Source organism: Triturus cristatus, chromosome 4_1, assembly GCF_964204655.1.
Source record: "Triturus cristatus chromosome 4_1, aTriCri1.1, whole genome shotgun sequence".
NCBI classification, from domain to species: Eukaryota; Metazoa; Chordata; class Amphibia; order Caudata; family Salamandridae; genus Triturus; species Triturus cristatus.
The window spans coordinates 1223714145-1223735319 of record NC_140585.1 but is presented as its reverse complement, the minus strand read 5'-3'; the positions used below and the strand labels follow the sequence as shown (position 1 = coordinate 1223735319).

Genomic DNA, 21175 nt, shown 5'->3' with positions numbered 1-21175 from the left:
CTTGGGTATGAATTTCAGATTAGTTCTGAGTACAATACAGTCTTCCTTAAACTGCAAGAATGGTTCTTGTATAGTGAGAGCCTGTATCTCCCCAACTCTTCTGGCCGAAGTGAGTGCAATGAGCAGAGCTACCTTCCATGATAGGAATTTGAGATCCGCCCTGTGAATGGGTTTGAAGGGTTGCTACATTAATTGAGATAACACAATGTTCAGCTGCCAGAGAAGTGGTGGAGGCTATATTGGAGGAAAGGTGCGAAATAACCCCTTCATGAATTGTTTGATGATTCTTTCAGACCACAACGATGGTCCCAAGGAAGTTCTTCTGTAACATGATATAGCGGCTAGATGCACTTTAATAGAGGCAAGAGCTAAACCAGAGTTTGCCAAGAGCAGAATTTATGGGATAATCTATTGAGCTGCCGACCTCAGGGGATGAATATTAGCTTCCTGGCACCATAGACCGAATCTTTTCCATTTCATCCTGTATGTTTTGTTTGTACTCTCTGCTCTGGCCTTTGACAAGATATCTTTGCATTCCGATGAAATATTTAAATGTTGAAATTCACAGTGTTCTGGAGCCAAGCCGCTAAACGTAGTGATTTCGGATCTGGATGAAGTACTTGTCCCTGGGACATCGTCAAGAGCGAAGGAATCAGTTTGAGGCGAATCGGGTGAGCCTCCGACAGTAGAAGAAGCTCTGTGAACCAGTGTTGTCTGGGCCACCATTGGGCTGTCAGGATCATTCTACATGGTTCCCTCTTAATCTTTGTAAGAATGCGTGGCAGGAGGGGAATCGGAGGAAAGGCGTATGCAAAGATGCCTGACCATGCTATCAAAAACACATTCACCTAAGATCCCCGTTGGTGAAGCCAACTTGCGAAGAATCTGCATTATTTGTTCTGAGCTGTTGCCGAGAGGTCCACTGTTGGTTCTCCCCATCTTAGGAAGATGCCTTCTAGGATATCCTGATTGATCTCCCACTCATGGCAGGTTGATTTGAGCCTGCTCCGAGTGTCCGCCTTGACATTCTGATCCCCTGGAAGATGTTCCGCTTTCAGGGATATTCCATTTTGAACAGCCCATTCCCATATTTTCTGGGCTTCCTGAGACAGGGAGAGTGATCTTGTACCGCCCTGTTTGTTGAGATAATGCATTGCTGTTGTGTTGTCTGTCCTGATTAGTACAGCCGATCCTTGTATTTTCGGCAGAAAAGCCAGCAATGCTAATCCCACTGCCCTGAGTTCTAGTAAATTGACGTGAAGTTGCTGCTCCTGTAACTTCCAACGACCGCTGACCTGAAGGTCTTGAAGAAAAGCCCCCCAACCTTCTAGGGATGCATCGGTGGTAATAACCAGCGGAGCTGGTTCGGTAAGGAAAGAAAGGTCAACTGAGATATTTTGTTGTTGGGTCCACCACGCTACTGCTTGAATCATGGTCGGTGTAATTTTTACAATGTCGTCGAAGGATCCCTTTGCCTGGCGCCATTGTTGATCCAGTTGTTCCTGCAATGGACGCATTTTCAATCAGCAAAAAAGAACGAGGGGTATGCAAGAGGACATCGTTCCTAGTAGTGACTGTTAACGGCGTACTGAAAGACACTTTCTTTTGTCAAATGCCTGGGATAGAGAGATTAGCCTCTGTTGCCTCTCCATGGAAGGAAACGCTTTGTTTACTCTGGTGTCCAGAATCGCCCCCAAGAACGTGATGTTCCTTGCAGGATGGAGGGATGACTTCTCCGTGTTTAGAGTCAGGCCTAACTCGGCAAACAATTCTACACATGCTGCTGTTGACGACTGTGCCGATGCTCGTGAAGGCGCATTCATTAACCAGTCGTCCAGGTAAGGAAACACCTGGTGTCTTTGTTTCCTTAGAAAGGCCGCCACTGGAGCCAGACATTTCGTGAAAATACTCGGGCTGATTTGAGGCCGAACGGCAGTACCTTGAACTGGTAATTGTCTCCGGCTACAGCAAACTGAAGATACTGCCTGTGGGAAGGATGAATGGGGATGTGGAAATACGCATCCTGCAGGTCAAAGGTGGTCATATGAGCCCCTGGGTTTAAGAGTAGCAGAAAGTCTTGGAGGGAAACCATCCGGAAAGATTGCTTTTTGAGATAAGTATTTAGAGTTCTCAGGTCCAGAATAGGACGCCATTGAAGAACATTCTTTCAGGCTCGAAAAAACGGGAATAAAATCCCCTTCTTCTCTGGGAGATTGGCACCGGTTCTATTGCTCCCTTTCGGAGCATTGTCTGAATCTCCAAGCGCACCGGGCGTAGATGTTTGACCTCTTGACGTGTCGGAGGAGTACAAGGGGGGATTTGAAGGAACTCTAGAGTATGTCCAAATTGTATTAGATTGAGGACCCATCGGTCCATAGTTATTTTTTGCCACTGATGAAGATGATAGGCAATTCTTCCACCCAGAGGAACATGTGGAGGGGATAGGGTAAATGTAGCCGGATCCTGAAGGTTGTCATTGTCTTCGTGACTTATCTTTTCCTTGACGACCTCCTCTTCCTCTAGGGGCAGATTTTGTATTACCTCCGGCCTGTCGTTGACCGTACTGTTGTCGGTACGGCTGAGAAAATGTAGAGTAGGAGGGGTATCTGTTCTGTTGGTATCCCCTCTGTATGATGTTTGGCCTCTTCCTCTAGCTCCTCGAAAGGGTACCTTCTGGTACTGCAGTGTCCCCAGGGATTTTGCGGTATCGGTATCCTTCTTGATACTTTGTAGCACATCATCCACGTGTTTCCCAAACAAGGCTTCCCCATCGAAGGATAGATCCAAGATCTTATTTTAGACCTCCGGTCTAAAACCTGTCGCTCTCAGCCATCCTTGACGGCGCAACACCGCCGCCCCTCCAAGCGATCTAAAAGCTGTGGTCGCGATGAACAAGTTACTTACCTTCGGTAACAATGTATCTGTAAGAAACATTAGTTAGTTAGATTCCTCACCTTAGAATATCCCCAGGCGTCAGACTGGATCCGGAAGATTTTTCATCAGCAATACCCCTTGCGCGTCGCTAGGCGTCGTCTGCGGCTCCGCGTCCGTCATCGGCGTCGTGCGCCGGGATGACGTCGTCGGAGTACTTAGACGCCGCCCTCGCGCGCTGACGTCAGTTCTCGTACATAGCTTTCCGCGCCAGGAACGCAGAGCCATGCAAGAGACCGACACTGGTGCCAAAAATAAAATCTAGGGGCCTGAAAAGGATAACCTTAACCCTAGATGTCAGTTCGCAGAACGGGGAGGATGGGTGGGTCGGTGAGAAATCTAACTAACTAATGTTTCTTACAGATACATCGTTACCGAAGGTAAGTAACTTGTTCATCTGAAAGAAACACGTTAGTTAGATTCCTCACCTTAGAATAGATACCCAAGCAATACCAACCCCGGTGGTGGGTCTGCGAACCAAGATCACACCAGAAAGTCCTGGAGGACAGAACGGCCGAAGAAGCCATCCCTCCGGACTTGGCTGTCAAGGCAATAATGCCTGGCAAACGTGTGGAGCGAAGCCCACGTAGCCGCCTGACAGATGTCCTGCAAAGGGACACCCCGCCCCAAAGCAGTAGTAGCCGCTGTGGCCTGAGTAGAATGGGCGCGCAGCCCAACAGGAGGGTCCTTTTTTGCCAAGGAATAACAAATTTTGATGCACAAAACGACCCACAGAGAGATGGTCCGTTTGTGCACAGCTTTCCCCTTCTTAGCACCCACGTATCCAATGAAAAGTTGGCCGTCCACCCGGAACTGCTTTGTGCGGTCCAGATAAAAGGAGAGCGCACGTTTTGGGTCCAGACGGTGGAGCCTCTCTTCCTCTTTGGAAGGATGCGGAGGCGGAAAGAAGGTGGACAAGGTGACAGATTGCCCAAGATGAAAGGGGGTCACCACTTTCGGAAGAAAGGAGGGACGAGGCCGAAGGACAACCTTGTCCGGATGAACAGATAGAAAAGGAGGCTTTGATGATAAAGCCTGGAGCTCACTCACCCGTCTAGCCAAGGTGATGGCTACCAGAAAAGCAGTCTTAAGCGTCAGCAGACGAAGAGGACAATTATGAAGAGGCTCAAAGGGAGCGCACATTAGAAATGTGAGAACAAGATTCAAGTCCCACTGAGGCATTACAAAAGGGACAGGAGGGAACGTGTGAGTAATGCCTTTTAGAAAGCGTGTAACTACCGGGGACTTGAAAAGCAAAGGCTGATCAGGAAGCCTTAAGAAGGCAGAGATGGCAGCAAGATAACCTTTCAAGGTGCCCAAAGCAGAGCCCTGCCGGGCCAAGGAAAGAAGAAAGAGGAGAACCTCAGAAAGAGGGGCGGAAAGGGGATCCACAGCCTTTGCTGTGCACCATGCCACAAATTTGTTCCACCGGCAGGCGTATACCGTCTTTGTGGAGGGACGCCTGGCTGCCAGAATGATATCACAGACTTCAGGAGGCAAGTCAAATGGCATCAACTGCCGCCGCTCAATCTCCACGCATGGAGGTGGAGGCTGGACAGGTTCGGGTGGAGGACCGTCCCCTGCTGCTGCGACCGAAGATCCTCCCATAGGGGCAGACGTATCGGAGGATCGGTCAACATACTGAGTAGCTCGGGATACCAGTACCTTCGTGCCCAGTCCGGAGCCACCAAGATGACTTGGGCCCGGTTGCGCCTGATCTTCTTCAGCACTCTGGGCAGAAGTGGTATAGGCGGAAAGGCGTACAACAGACCACAACTCCACTCGTGACGAAAAGCGTCGCCGAGCGAGTGCCGCCTTGGAAATTCCAACGCGCAGAACTGCTGACATTGCGCGTTCTCTTCGGTGGCGAATAGATCTAACCAAGGCTCTCCCCACTGCTGAAAGAGACCTTGTGCCACTTCGGAGTTCAGACGCCATTCGTGATCCATCATGCACTGGCGGCTGAGTTCGTCTGCTCTGGCGTTCAGAGAGCCCGCCAGATGTTGAACCACTAGGGTGACGCCCTGGTGTTCCAGCCATGTCCAGAGGCACAGAGCCTCCTGACAAAGGGTCCACGACCCCACCCTGCCCTGTTTGTTGCAATACCACATGGCGTTGGTGTTGTCCGTGAACACCTGCACGACACTTCCCCTGACAGAGGGAAGGAAGGCTTTCAGCGCAAGTCGGATCGCTCTCAACTCCAACAGGTTGATGTGGAGACGAGACTCCGCCGGAGACCAGAGACCTCTGATCTCCGCCTCTCCCATATGGCCACCTCATCCCAGGAAGGACGCATCCGTCACTACGACATTCTCCGGTTGGGGAAGGGAGAGGCTCTTGCCCATGTCCCAATCGCGGTCCGTGAGCCACCACTGCAACTGCTGTGCAGTACCCTCCGAGATCAAGACATGGTCGGACAGGTTTCCGTGATGCTGGGCCCACTGACACTTCAGGTCCCACTGCAGAGCCTGCATGCGCCGCCTGGCGTGATGCACTAGTAGGATGCAGGAGGCCATCAGCCCCAGAAGCCGCAACACAAGCCTGACCGAAACCCAGGATAGAGGCCGAAAGATGGGAATCGGGGCCTGAATATCCCGGACCCGCTGTTCCGGTGGATAGACCCGGAACTGCGCCGAATCGAGAATCGCTCCGATGAAGAGGAGCTTCTGAGAGGGACTCAGGTGTGACTTCGGCACGTTGATGGAAAACCCCAGCAAATGCAGGAGATCCGCCGTAGTCTGGAGGTGGGAGACGACTGCCTGGGGCGAGCCCGCCTTCAACAACCAGTCGTCGAGATAGGGGAAGACTGGAACCCCTGATCGGCGCAGATGAGCTGCGACCACCGCCATCACTTCCGTGAACACCCGAGGGGCACTGGTGAGGCCGAAGGGGAGCACGGTGAACTGAAAGTGCTCCTGGCCCACCGTGAACCGCAGGTAACGCCGGTGGGCCGGCAGGACGGGGATGTGGAAATAAGCGTCCTGCAAGTCCAACGCTCCAAAATTCTCCTCTTCCAGGTCACTTCCAATTTTTCTGGTGTTTTTTCCCTTGTCGACGAGCCCGTTGACGACACCGTCGTCATCAATGCCATCGTCGTCGACACCATCGTCGTCGATGCTGCCGTCGACATCAACGGCAGTGCCTTATCCGTCGTCGATGACGTAGTCACCGTCGTCGTTGTAGTCGTCGACGATCCCGCCGTCGGAGCAGTCGTTGTCGTCGTTAAAGTTGTCGTCGTCGACGACGATACCGGTGTTGAAACCGTCGACGGAGAGTCAGTCACAGGTCGTGAAGGCTTCTTTGGGACTAACTTTACCTCAATCTTCGTTGTTGACGACGAAGTTTTCTTCGTCGACGGTCCTGTCGACGATGCTGAAATCATAGATTTTACCTCAGGAGGTATTGAGGAAGGTTTTTTGAAAGATTGTTTGACCTGAGGGGGTGGTTGAGATGGCTCAGAACCAGTCTTTTTCACAGTCTTATCCCCTGAAGCATGTCCCTTTCTCTCCTATTCTCTACGCTGAGGAGATTTTGAGGGACTGCGCCCAGAAGGCCCATGAGTGGTCTTTTTGAGGGCCTTCTCAGGACGCTCTTCTGAGGTATGAGCATGAGGTGATTTCTTCCTCTTTTGAGATATCCTAGATGAAGATGAGGATGCCTCATCGCTATCACTGGAGATAACCTCCTTTCTGGCCTTAAGCTTTTGAAGCCATATTAAAAGGCGTCCTTCACGGTCCCTTAGAGTTTTACTCGAAAAGGTACGACATACGTTACAGTCTTTCGCTTGATGGTCCGGGTAAAGCCAGTAAATGCAGTAAGAATGAGGGTCATCAGTGTAGAGCCTTTTCTTGGAACAAGTAGCAAAGGCTCTAAACAAACCCTTTTTCTCTTTTCCAGACATTCTCAGGTAGAATGAATTGTAAGTCAGCAATGAAGATGATCTCAGTAGATGAAAATCACTGAAAAAAATCCAAATCTTAAGTAGCAATTTTGAGCAGAGCTCAAAGGAGACTCCCTAGCACAACGTGCGGTAGAAAATCTGAGGGGCAAAAGGTTCTCTCAGGAGTGTTCTAGAGGGTGAGAGGTTCTGATTGGTTCAGGGACACTTTTGGTCTCTTTTACATAACGAGGGTTGCAAAATGGAAATGGGCCTAGGCCTCTTTTCTGTTTTGTACTTATCTAAGCAATACTTTTTTATATACCGGGGACTCCCATCTCGGCGACGGGGAATGATTCAGGCATGTGAATCTATGAAAGCTCCAATACTGGAGTAACCTTATTATCTTACATTTTGTTTGTGCTAACGTATTATATTGACCATGATAATTTACACATCAACCAGCTCCCTATTCCCTTAGCATCCAAAGCAATAATTGTGTCTAGGCAAATTTTAAACTGGAAATACTTCAGGTTTGGAAACTTATGGGCATTATATCGCTAAACAAATTAAACTATTCAGTTATAAAAGTCACTCTCCCATGGACTACTGAAACAACTATCAGTTTTAATGCCTCTGCATCTCCTACATACCCTGAACATCCACTAAATCACAGTTCACTTTGGAGGTAACCCTGCGACGAAACACCCATCTCCTCCTAAACTAAAGTAGATTTGAGTTGCTTCCATGTCATTTGCAAAAGAGAAGTTACTCACCCCTGTCAACAATGAAGCGAAGCTTCTGGATGATGGCCAAGTTACCATTGACTCTGTAGATTCCATCGACGTTGAGCCCTGTAAAGAAAACATCAGGGAAGAGGAGTTAATGTTGGTGACTGAAAACATTCTTATCCAAAATGTAAAGTGCACCCAAAATGGATTCTGCAGGACTTTGAAATATTTAGTAAAAGTGACTTTTAGTTTTAGTTTATAGAAGTGTACCCGCATAGAAAGGTGTGGTATTTTAAAGGGGTGTGTATATGTCTATGTGCAACGAAATAACTTTATGACCTTTTAAGAATAACTTGATAGTCTCATGAACGTTATGGGAAAGCATATCACTATGTATTTACATTCATAAACACTGCGAACAGATAACCTGAGGAACAAAGCTGCACTGTGACACATTGCATGACCAAAGGTACATGGGTCTTTATTGTCAGAGGATTTGGATTCAACAGAACAGACGAGTTTTGTGCATATACGTTTTTATTCCCTTCCTGAAATTTCGGAGTGTTAACCTGCACAAGCCCTGCTGCAAACTTTGTAAGAGATACAGGAGCTGATGTTATCAGATTGAGCCACTTCTACTACGTATAGATGCCTGGAGTGGCCGGGTATATTGCGATGATGCACCGAGGGATAATGACCTATTTCCCCATCTCAATCTGACAAACATCTGCATTGACATTTGCCCAACGTAGTGCAAAATGTATACCATTGTCTTAATGCTCCACGCCAAGTTAGTGTTCAATTTTGCAAACTGGGAAGGAAAATAAAAGAAGCTAACCGTCCACATTCCTTAATGAGACACTAAGTCTCATAAGCTTGATATGTGTGCAAGACTTTCCTCTTCTACTAAGTCATGGCCGAAAGGTCCCCCTGGGACAGCTATTCATAATCACACATTTTTTAAAGATATGGTCTATGGCCTCAAAAAATCCTGAACACTTTAACATGGCAAACACTTACTTCAAATGATAGGTGGCTTCTGACACAATAGATATTGTTATAGTCTGAAGTGTTTGACAACAAATACAAGGGGGCATATTATCAACGGCCAGCGATAATTATCTCTGGCCGTTCATAGCGATAGAAAAATTATCGCCAGCTATCGCTGAATATTATCGCCATGATAACGCTATATTTACAACGCATAGTGCTATGGCAATAATATTTCAGCGATAGCGGTGTTTTCAATGGAACATCGCTGGTTTTCCAGTGATGTTCCATTGAAAACAGCGATAACATTGCTGATAGGACCCTGTGGTCCTATCAGCATAATCCATATCCCATTAAAAGTATACCTTAGTCAGGAATTTAACAGGTGTTAAATTCCTGAGTTAAGGCTGAGGTAGCGCGATTTTTTTTATCGCTGCACCTCCTTGTTAATATCGCGAAGCTGCCTTCACGATATTAACATGTGTTGTTTTCACAGCCACGCCTCTTTTGCATCTCATTAGCGATGCGAGGCTGTGAAAAAACGGGCTCTACATCAAGGAAACACGCTAGCGCGTGTTTCCTTGATGTAGAGCCCGTTTTCCTTGATGATATTGCGATATAATTATCGCCGCTTTTCACCCAAAAACGGACGCTAAAGCGGCGATAATTATATCGCCAGCACTTGCTAATATGCCCCTAGGTTACTTACCCTTAGTAACATCAATTCTCAAGGACACATAGTCTTTCTGGAGAGCCCTTCCCCAAGTCTACAAGCTGAATTAAGAAATTTGACAGCGTTACAGTCCACCCAGCAGCAGGTGGCCTTGTTCACTTCTGAAGGGTGTTAAGTTGTTAGTGATTTTACACAACCATAACACAAATGTCTCCATGAAGAGATTGGGAGACCTTGGCCCACACTGATTCCTTATGTAACACTTTAGCTTAGCTCTTTGTGTTTTGATCAGTCTGGACCTCCACTGGATCACAGTGATGAGGGACTTTAACAGCAGTTCAACTGTTCTGAGTTTCATATTGCTGAGTTGGTTATTCGCCTCCTTTTCTAACCACAAGGGCGTTTTCCTGTTTGATCCATAATGTGCACTTTATGTGTCCATCACCATTGTTGCCACTTTGGAGGGGTGAATGGCATATCCTTCAGGAGACTAGATGGATAATTCTACTACTTCACTGTTTTTTGAAAGGTGGATGTAAATCTGATTACATCCCTTTAATCACTGGCTGCCTGAATCCAGTGTCCATTCAAAGCTTTCTATATGTCGGCGCTCCTAATATGCTAAGTTGAACTAAGGAATTGGAGAAACCACTTGTTACTTGTTAAGTGCTTTCTAATCATCCAATGAGCATTTGTACATGATAACTTCATGGACATCTTACTCCTATAGTTTACCCTTTCTGTTAATGGCTTTCCCTCTTGAATGACCAGATCCCTCCTAGGAACTGCAACCACTTGAATGGAAACATCACTCATTTAGAGTGGTCTACCAATAGGCAAAACTCAAACATGTCACAAGTTTGGATTAACTTTCTGAATAATGAGCCAGTCACCAGGGAAACCCAAAAGGTATCCTTATGAGTGCCTCTTTCTTCCTGGCATCGTTCTAACCAATATTTTCCTGTTAAAAATGTTTTACACTTCCTTCTTTAGTATGCTCGATTGTTTGGAATGTGAAGAGGTCATTTTGAGAACTAGACTGTTTGTATGCTGCAAAATGTTGAATATCCTTTGCTCAGCCGTCATCTTTTTTTCACCTCACTATGAACATCTTTATGCCATCTTTCAACAGAGTAGACACGCTGTTTGCCAGGTTTGCATGGAAGAGTGGATCTGAGGGCTGCTCAATCAAAGTTTCTTCTACTGGGGTCACTTTGCATTAATAATTTTGTCCTTTTTGTTGGTACAAGGAATGTGGGGTTGGCGGGCAAGCATTAAGGAATTTTTCAGATCAAGCAGGGCAAAAATTATCTCCTTTTCCCACTGGACATGAATACTGATGCACTGGTGATTTTTCTATGAAGCAAACAGATTAAAGTAAACCACTACTCACTGAAGACTAAATAAAGAATGGCCTAATCCATGTGCTATTCATGAGGAGCATAGTATAATTTACTCAGAGTCCTTCTTAGATATTGTGCTTCTTTCCAAATTAAAAAGCATAGGAAAAATGTGTTTCAATCACTTCTGCCATAGCTGGACAGCCAGGTGGAATACATGAAGTGTTTTGAAGCACTCTGCTTGTCCGAATAGAACATGGCTGCTGTGCTGAATGTGAGGACTTGGTCAACTTTCCATGGATGAAGGGGAAACACACAGAAAAAATGTTTTGACTCCAGGTAATTTATGTGGAGTTGTATCTTCGGAGTTGACCGCAGTCCAAGAATGTGGAGCTCCTGGTATCAAGCTCTGCAGCCATACTGAGATGAGTTAGTTGACATCATTATTTGTGTGACTAAAACAACTGGCCTTTAGAAAAGTTTGTTTTATGACGACACTGTGCTAAGAGACTCATCATTTTGCCAGAAATAGGTTTCTGGGCTTACGTTCTTGCTGCTGATCGCAATACAGGTAAGATGGTGTTGCACAGCTCTCATTTTCTGAAAGTTAGGCATGGATACAGGAGGACTTAATTAGTAGTAGCCTCTGTATGCACCATGACAGTGTCTGAATCCTCAACAAGAAGTAAGCAATTGTCTGCTTGAGCGCTTCCATCATCTCAGGTAGGCACAAAATACCATTCCCAGAAAAATGTCAAGCAGATCCTCCAAAAACTATTTGAAACATCTTAATATACATGAAGAAACTTAAGTTGTGAAGCATGTTGAACGCCAATGGCACTTTCATGGCTGTTTCTTCCAAAGGCTGAGTTTGTATCAACTATTTATCGAAGTACAGATGTAGGTGAAAACACTGCAGGATGCATAAGCATTAATATCACTGGTGCTAAGTTTGAAGAAATCAAAGATGACTTCAAGGAGGCTGATGAACCATAGCAAAAAAACAGATACACTGACAATTCTCTCTAGACAGGAATTTGAAATTAAACATCTTGGAGGTCTACAGCTGCTAAACAGTTTCCTTGATGTAACACCTCCAGAACTACAGCCAGAGTCACTATGTGGAGCGAGTCCACTCAGAGAAAGGCATTCAGACTGTACACCTCGTCAACAGGCCTTATGTCCCTTTTTAAGGAGGGGGAGGCAGGAGAATTAAGTACACACAGTAAAACCTAGACCTTTTTTGTCATCCAGAACTATTTTGTAAAAGAGCTTTTGAAGCATCGGTAGCCGCTGTGGAAACCAATGTTGGTGATTGAGACGACGAGAAAGACTTTAAGAAAGATTGTCCAATGCAATTTTCAGTACCCATTGATGTTGAGTGATGAAAGACCATTGGAACTGACATTTGGAAAGTCAACCTAATATTTGAGTCAAGCAGATGTCTTGATTGCATATGCAGATTTTACAGCCAGGGAAGCAGACCTCTAGTTGCGGTGAAATGTGTGTTTCCCAAGTCACACTGTCATGGGTATTATGCTTTTTCTTCTAGGTATTCCCCATTTTAGATGGTATAGGTTAATCATTTAGCTGTGAACGCAAATTCCTAATTCAGAATGCATGTTTATGTCATTTCTTTTTGCAGTGTGATAATAAAATGTGCTCTATTACAATCACAGTATTTTATCTGAAGTTGACTATTCTTTTTTAAGTAATTGTTACTGAATTGTGAACTAAGTTTCATGAAAAGTTAATAACTAGGTGCCTTGTTGATTGTTATTTTTCAAAGAACACAGTCTTGCTGAATGTGAAAAGGTAAAAGGGCATAAGGCAACTTTCTGCTGCTTGTTTATTTTGAAAGATTTAACAGCGTCTAAATAATATTATAAAAGCTAGACAGAGTGTGTGAATGAGCAGTGACGTTCTTCCAGGCAACACTAGGACTGAACAGCCTATGCAAGTCAGACGAGAAGACATTCGACCTTCACTGGCTGAGCTTTATCATTCTAGCTGCAAGCATAAAATAAGAATAGCAAGCACTGCTATTATTTTGAAAATAACAAGTTATTATTCAAACTGTTGTGCATGTGTGAACCATCTGAAACTAAAATTAGGTCTTCTTTTGAGTTAAAATTAGCTTAGTAACTTTTGAAATGAGAACAGGATTGTTATAAAATACGCTGCCAATATGATAGAATATTTCTTGCTGTTCACAATTTTAGTAAACGTTGCAGTTACCCTTCTGTTTGTCTTTATTGTAGTTACTATTCATATTGTGTGCACTAGGATAAGATTTTGATTAAAAAAAAGAAATCTTTAAAATGTATCCATATTTTCCTTGTGTTCTTCCTTAATGAAAGAGGGTTTGTGGTTCCACTAACTAACCCACTGATTTCTCAAAGGATTGGTAGTTACCTCAAACACATCCCACTCAAATATTGCTCTGTAGGTTGTAGGGTGGTTGCAGTCCAACTGGTTTTAAATCTCAAGTGGCACATTGGGTCGTCCATAGTGACAGGGGGTCTGAAAAAAACTAAATCTGGGTCATGTTCTGGAAAGAAAATCTAGAACATGTATCAATATACAGAAGATAGCTTTCCTTAAGAAAGCTGTCCTGTCGTAAAAGCTTATGATGCTTGTGAAGTTTGATAAACCCCTTTGTTGGTTTGAAATGATTGAGTTCAGGAACGTACTTGTCACTGCCTTAGTCAGGCATTTTCAAGGACCCAAAAACTGGAAGAGGTGAACAAGCTTTTGCCATTAAATAGCAAATGTATGACCTTTGTCTTTAATATCTCCAGTAAGGGACTGAAATGCATCAACCTTAAATTCTGAAGCCCAAAAAGGAAACCTCATCATCCTCAGTCACAACAAATTCCTCAAATCTATCAATGTTGTCCCAGTTTTGGAGGGTGCAGCATGATGCAAAGGTGGGGGAATTAATCTGTCTTCAAACTAGAGAAGCACTTTTGCAGCTTTTATACCCCTGAACCCCTATTAGTAACACACCTTAGCCTTCTTTTCTATTACTGAAAAGGTGGCACAGCTGGCTGTTTACTTACAGCTCACAACTGCTGAGACCACTGCCGATTAAACTGATCAAATTCACCTGTCCAAAATGGAAATGTTATTCAGGGTGCAATAAACAATGTCTACAATGTTAGCAAACAGTGGCTCAAATTTAAGGTCTTACCATGTAGAAACAGACTGCTGAATAATAGACTCCTTCACTGTTATGACAAATTTGGCAAGGTAAGAAGGAGCAGTTTTACAGCCCGGTCCAGAAGTCACAGGCTTATTTGCTGCTTATCATTACACAGGGCAATTGTTTAGTTTGGTGTGACTGGTATAGACCACCCTAGACTCAGATTTATTATCTGTGTCAGGAGAGCCATAGCTTTGTATGTGGTGTCACTCATGAAACACAATACTGTTGACCTGGCTGATGAATGATTTAGAGTGTTGCTTGTGTCAGGCTAGAGTGTTTAACCGCCTGATTTTAGCATATTTGATAAAGAATCAGTCATCAAGCGGTGAACATAACATGGAATTTAAAATGGTCTCCTTGAAACATATCCAACTGATAGCACTGTAGCCTTAAAAGCTACTTGAAGTTTTGGAAAATGCCTTTTTTCTTCTCATACATATTATACTGCCCAAGCTTTGGGACCTGTGCATTAGCCAGGAAAAATGGCAGAGGAGCCTGAGGATGTGGTGAGAACCAAACTATGCTTTCTGGATAGTCCAGGTCATGATGAAGTATGAGGCAAACTGCTGATGTAATGGAAAGAAATTATTGAAGGCACAAAAAGTACTGCAGAGGGTAAACTTCTAGTTACTATGCCAAGACTGAGTGTGTTCAATAGGTTAAAGTTCAACATCCGGTACCAGAGAATCTACTGGTATTGGCACTAGTATAATACTGTGTTCTTGCTTTCTCTAGTTACCGTTTCAGTCCTCTATCCCTGGCCATTTATTTTAGCGCCTTCTGGAGCAACGACCGAGGAACAGCATTAGAAAAGACCTATACCAGTGATTTGACAGCACCCTAACCCCTCTCTTTGTGTATGAAATACTGCTATACGAGAAATTGATTATTTCCTGCAACACAATATGGACACAATTACAACACTAGTACACAAGTTAGAGGTCCCTGCCAGAAGAAGGACTAGTTACTTACCTTCAGTAACAGTCTTTATGGTGAATACTCTATCTACCTGCAGATTCCTCACCTGTTGAATATCTCGATGTACATGACTGGACCAGAAAAATATCAATACCTAACCTGCGATGGTAGGAGGTGTTAGGCTCGTTCTCTGTGTATGACCCTTGATATGACATCATCGGTGCCATGTAGTGTCATCCCGGCATCCTGATATCAGTTCCTTGTTCATTTTTTTCCAAGCCCTAAGACAGTTATGCGGTGGATCAATCTAACTTGGAACTTCATTATCATGGTACCTATGACCATTCCTCAGAATAGGGAGGTGGGTGGGATCAGTGAAGAAAATGCAGGCGGATAGAGTATTTACCAGAAAGAATATTATTGAAGTTAAGTAACGTTTTTCTGAAGGATGTTTCTATTTGCAGATTCCTCTCCTTTTGAATAAATACCATATTAATGCCTTTCAGACTGTGGGTCTGAGGAGATGGTCACACCAGAAAATCCTACAACACATATATAAAATACCCATCCCTTCAGATATCTGATTCTAACTAATAATTCTTAGTAACTTTGTGGATAGAAGCTCAAGTTGCTGTTCTGCATATGTCCAAAATAGAGACACCTCTGAATAAGGCTGAAAACGTTGCTTTTGCCCTGGAGGAATGGGCTCCTGATATCTCCAGCCAGTTCCTTCGTGGAAAGGGCATAACAGATCTTAATACACTGTACAATCCATCTGAAGTCTTCTTCTGGTCAGATTTGTTCTTTTTGATATGCATACTGCCTATGAGGAGCTGTTCATCAGATCGGAATTCCCAGATCCTGCCTATGCAGTAGCTACCCACCCTACAAGGATCTCAGTGGTGCAGGGTAATGGACTGGCCAACATGAAAGGGGGGCACCACCTCTGGGGAAAGAAAAATGTCACTTACCCTGTAAGTATCTGTTTATGGCATGTAGTGCTGAAGATTCACATGCTCTGCATACTCCTGCTATCTAGTATTGGGCTCAGACATGTACACTTGGTTTTCTTCAAAGAAGACTTTCAGGTCACAAGGTTCAGTGACACCTACCATAGCTGGTAATGTGCATGGGCAACGACTACACAGTTAGATTGCATTCCCACATGGTGGGTGAGGATGGAGATCGGGCAAGAGAATGTGCAAAGATGTCTTTGCCACAGAAAAAGAAAAGTTAGAGAAAAAAAGACGTCTGCAACAACCAAAGCTTCGGGGGAGAAGGGCGGCACATGTCAATCAACAGCACTACATGGCACAAACAGATGCTTACAGGGTAACATTTTCAGTTCGTGGCATGTGTGGCTGTAGCTAGAATGGATGGAATGTACAGTAGTTTCTCCATAAGGCAGTGGCTAGCCAGAGGATGTTGCAGAAGATTGGAGAAGCGTAAGTAGTACAGCCAGGCCCACCTTGGCCTGTGGTAGCGCTAGGACATCCAAAAAGGAGAAGGCAGCCGTGGTGGAGTAGAGAGCTGCCTTTTGGCTTTGGCATAGCAGATTTGAATGCACTTGACTAGCCAGCGAGCTATCCCTGCTTTTGAAATGGTGCTGTCCTTGTGTGGTTTTGAATAGGCAACAAATAACTTGTGTTTTACTAAATGGTTTTGTCCTATCAATCTAGTATATGACGGTCCTCTTTATGTCTAGTGTGTGAAGTGCTCTTTCTGCTACTGAGTCTGGGAGCTGGAAGAATACTGGGAGATAATTGTCTGGTTAGGGCGGAAAGAAGAGATCACCTTAGGTAGAAACTTTGGATTAGTTCTAAGGACTATTCTGTCAGTGTGAATCTTAAAAAGGGCTCGTCTTACGTGTGCGGTTGAATCTCAGGAACACGTCAGAAGGAAGTGATTGTGACTAGAAATGCCACCTTCCAGGCAAAAAAATGGAGAGGGCAAGAATGAAGGGGCTCAAAAAGTTGTCCCATTAGTCTAGTTAGGACTATATTGAGGTACCAGAATGGGACTGGGGTATCCTGGGAGGGATAACCCTCTTAAGTCTTTCCAGGAAAGTTTTAATAACAGGAATCCTTAACAGAGAGGAGTGCTCCCTGTTCAGTTATGCTGCTGCCGCACCTAAATGTTATCAAATGAATGTGTCACCTAGGTCTGAGTGTTGCAAGTGAAAAGGGAACCAAACAACTTCCTGCACTGTTGGCTTTAGTGGGTCAATGTGTTTAGGTAGACAGTACTGGATGAACCTCTTCCACTTCGCGGCATAGAAGGCCCAAGTAGTGGGGCGGCGGGCCTCCCTGAGGATGACCATGAGGATGACCATACACTCAGGGGGCAAATTGAGGTAACCAAACTCTAGGATTTCAGGAGCCAGATCACTAGGTTAAGCTGCCTGATGTTGGGATGCCTGAAAGTGCCCTGGTGTTTCCGTGAGAAGGCTCGGCTTGATGGGGAGCTTCTCGTGAGGAACTACAGACAAATCGTGGAGGGTTGTGAAACAAAGTTGCCTGGCCCACGTGAGGGCCACTAGGACTAGGGTGAGGGAGGTTTGCAGAAGCTTCCGAATCATGTACGGAAGGAGTGGGAGAGGCGGAAAAGCAAACGCAAATATCCCTAACTAGTTCATCTAGTGCCATGGACTGTAGGTGTGGAAACCTGGAGGCAAAGTGTGGGCATTTGGCGTTTTCTGCAGTTGCAAAGAGATCTTGTGAGAAGTTGGCCTGATGTATGATGTCACTAGTTCTAGTGTACACCTTATATCAGTCCAAATACCCTTATGGTGATTGGTTGTAAAGCCAACCTTATAGACCAGCTATCCTAGTGGTAGCATGGACAAGAGCAGTCTTAGGCTAAACTCTGAATGGCATGTGAAGCCAGCTGTGATACCATATATAATCCCTTGAATACCAAATGAAAGGACACCACAACAGATATATATATAAAATAAAGTGTATTTATTCTAGTCAAACCCTCAGCACTCTTTATGAGATTAGAGGTAAGTACAACACAGTCTTATTTAAGCATACATTAAGTCACACAGGTAAGTAATACAGTTAGGCCCTAGGGGCCACGCAAACCATATACTAAGTAAGTGGTATAAGGACCACTGTCACGGAAATAGAATAGGCCTAGGCCTAGGGAATCGCTGGGGCTACACTACACTAGCGTTAGTTAGGAAGTGGGAGGCCCACGGGATTCGTGTGCAGAGTGGAAACACTCACGCGTAATGCGTAAAAGTCAATAGCAATAGTACAGTTTAGAAAACGGTAGATTTAGGACACTTCCGGAGTAGCTAGGAAGTTGAGACTTGAAAACTAGACACTAGGATAGTCACTATCCTGATGAGCACCGGAGTACCCAAGTTACCTAGCCCACAGGCTGCGGGTGCATAGGGGTGAAGATGCGTCGTTTTCGTCGTCGACTCCTATGGATGCCTGAAGAAAGATGCTGACAGGCAGTCAGTGAAGAGTGTCCGGTGGATCCCAAGGCTGGGATCAAGAAGAGAAGAAACCTGCAAGCAGAAGGGACAGAGTCAAGGTCACTAGCCAGTGACCACGTGGAACCAGGAAGGAACCAGGCGATGTCGTGAAGATTGCAGGTGAAGGTGAAGCTGGTCGCTGCAGCCAGGAGGACCAGGAAGCGTGGAGGACGACCAGGACCAGGAGGCGAGCTGTCCCACGAAGGCTCTTGCTGTCGGCGGCGTCGAAGTTGGACAAGGACTCACCAAGCCTTGGCAAGCGGAACCCACGAAGAACGGAGGACTTGCTTCTGGTGCAGACCAGGAAGGTCTGGGGTGCTTCTTCTGTGCAGAGAAGCGGGAGCCAGTCTGGAGGAGCCAAACCAGCGCAGAAGATTTCAGGGAGCGTCGTCACAAATGCCACTAGCCAGCGGGCAAGCAACCGGACCGACGCGGCAAGCAGGAAAATGCAGAAGGGCCCCACGCAGGACTCGTGGAGTGTGGGGGGCTGATCTTCGGTGCAGATGGTGCTTGGGGTTGGGGATTCTCAATCCCCGGTGCACAACTTCGAGGGTACCTCAGAAGCCGCGCTTTAAGTTACTAGCAACTTTTTCCAGGTAGCCGGTCCCACGTCGCTCGTCGCTCGTCGCCTCCACGGATCTCAGCTTTGCTGTGGATGTGGATCAGGGTCGGAGAAGTCTGGAAGTCAAGGCTCTGGTCGGGCTCTGCAGTCGGTTCCTCGTAGAACGTGGGCAAAGCAAAGGGTAGTCTCTTGATGGTGCCTGTTTGCACAGGGTAGCCACTCCTTGGCTACAAGGAAGATTCTTCAGTCTTCTTCTTTCGTCGAATGTCAAAGGTCCAGAGTTTCTGTTCAGTTTTGCAGGTTCAGGATAATCTAAAGTCTTGAGGCCCAACTCCCACTCTTATACTAATCTGGGGGGCTGGGATACCTGCTAGGTCACGCCTTATGGGTGGGACCTGGGAGGGGGTGGTTACACCCACTTCCCTTTGTCCAGTTTCGCGCCAGAGCTGGGGCTGGAGTGCCCCAGCGCCGGTTTGAACTGGACTATGCAAGGAACACCTTGTGTGCCCCAGGCATGTCTCATTCCTTTCAGCCCACCCTGCCCCAATACACTAAAGGCTATCTGGGGAGGTGCTAGCACCTCCCCAAGCAGGAAACCTATTGTCCAGGCCTCCCTGGCTGGGATCACTCCCAGCTGCAGGAGGTCAGACTTGTGTCGTGGCAGCAGCATCCATTTTGTGATGCTGAGGCTTTGGTCAGAGGCTAACAGTGAAGTATGATGTTAACATGTCTCTCCCTCTAGAAGGGAGGAATAATATCCTCATCACCAGAAATGGTATGGGGGTATTATTCCAAAGTGTTAGACACCTTACACGACATGTTTTGATAAAGCCAAACCATAGTTACCATAACCGTTTAAGATTATAAGGCACTTTAAGAGTATATGGTAGGCTATATCATAGAACAGCTATAAGGACATGGTTCCGAAAGCTGCAGACAGGCTCAGCTCATGCTAGAGCACCATCTCACATGTTACCAAGCACTCTGCCTCCAGGATGGTTAAGGCCTGCCATAGGAGTGACTGATAGGTACACATGTGTCTATATATAAGGGTAGATATAGGCATACTATATCTAAGCAAGGGGTGATTACACGACCTTGCCCCAGCTGAGTGATCAGCCAGTTGTGTCTGATTGGAAGGCCAGACCAGGGGTGGCATAATACATGCTGCAGCCCCTGGGAGGCCTAGGGTACACCTATGCCCTGGGTACCTAGGGTACACTGTACAGGGTCCAATAAGGTGATCCTTACCAATTGGTTATGTACCTAGGGTACATGGAGTCCATTTTAAAGAGAGAGCAGACAGCCTGAGACCCTGAATGGCAGGATCTCAGGCCAACTAAGTCGAAAAACCAGCTAGACACTAGGCAAAAAGTTGGGGGTAACCATAGTCAGATATCCACCTTCCTACACAACCCCCCCCCCCCCCCCCAAACGAAAGGAGATAAGGCTGGCCTTGACAAGGTAAGCCTCTATTGCCTAAGTGGCCATATAAGGAAGAACCAGCACTGGCATGGTTACCCCCTGTCTCATGGTCCACTAAGCAATCCCTCATCCTAAAGGTATCATAAGGTCTCCACCATAGGGAATCTCTACCTTGGGTGTGTCTTTGCAAAGTAAAAGGCTGGTGTTGAGATGGAGTACTGAAGTGAGTGTCCTCAAAGTGAGGCCTCAGCTTCCTCCAATCATCCTCCACCATGAATGCCTTTCTTTCTTTCACTGAGTTGCACTGTGCTCTCAGGGTCAGCCTCTGGCTACCTAAAGCTGGAGGCTGTGTCCCTTTTGTGGGCTTACTGGAGGGACAGGTCAGGTTTGGGGCCCTAAGGTCCCAGGTTTGCCTGTGCCCAACAGAATCCCTCTGGGGGAGGTCCCTAACTACCTGTAAAGGGGATCCCTCAGGAATGTTTTTACCCATCACCTGGCTAGGGCTACTAGCCAGGCAATCCTCATTCTTTTGATGGGGGGGTTCTTGTGGACAGGGGCCCTCTTGGGGTCCACTGGCCTCCCTGACCTCTGCAGCCCTGGGCTGACTGAGGCAGGGTAGAGAGAGGCAGGCTACCAGCACCAGACTGGGTCCCACCTTGGAAGGGGCCACTGACATCAGAGGCTCTGCCAGGCCAGGCCTGGCTACCTCTGGGGCAGTTCCTTCACAAGGGGTGAGGTCAGATCCCTGAGGAGGCTGACCTTTTCCTAATGTCTGGGGAGAGGGAGACTGTTCTTCCTCCCCACTACTCTCTGTTTGTGTGGAGTGATCCATAGTTTCAGGCTTCACTACACCTATGTCAGTCTGAGTATAGGCTGAGACCATTACAGCCTTGCCAACCTTTTCAGGGAGGCACTCAGTTTGGGTTTGAGCTGTGACTGTCACAGCTCTGCCAGTCTCTACAGGGAAGTCTGTCTTTGCCTGGGCTGTGGCTACCACTGCCCTTCCAACCTTTTCAGGGAGTAAATCTACTTG

General features: G+C 46.1%; 1 protein-coding gene across 11 annotated transcripts in view; it reads right to left on the bottom strand.

The window, feature by feature from the left end:
* ARHGAP9 (Rho GTPase activating protein 9) overlaps nucleotides 1–21175 on the bottom strand; it is a 921400-nt gene that overhangs the window by 262723 nt on the left and 637502 nt on the right. For all 11 annotated transcript variants that reach the window (XM_085654614.1, XM_085654612.1, XM_085654615.1 and 8 more), the window contains one exon: nucleotides 7585–7662. In XM_085654614.1, the coding sequence (XP_085510740.1) occupies nucleotides 7585–7662 (78 nt within the window). The remainder of the gene's footprint in view (nucleotides 1–7584; nucleotides 7663–21175) is intronic.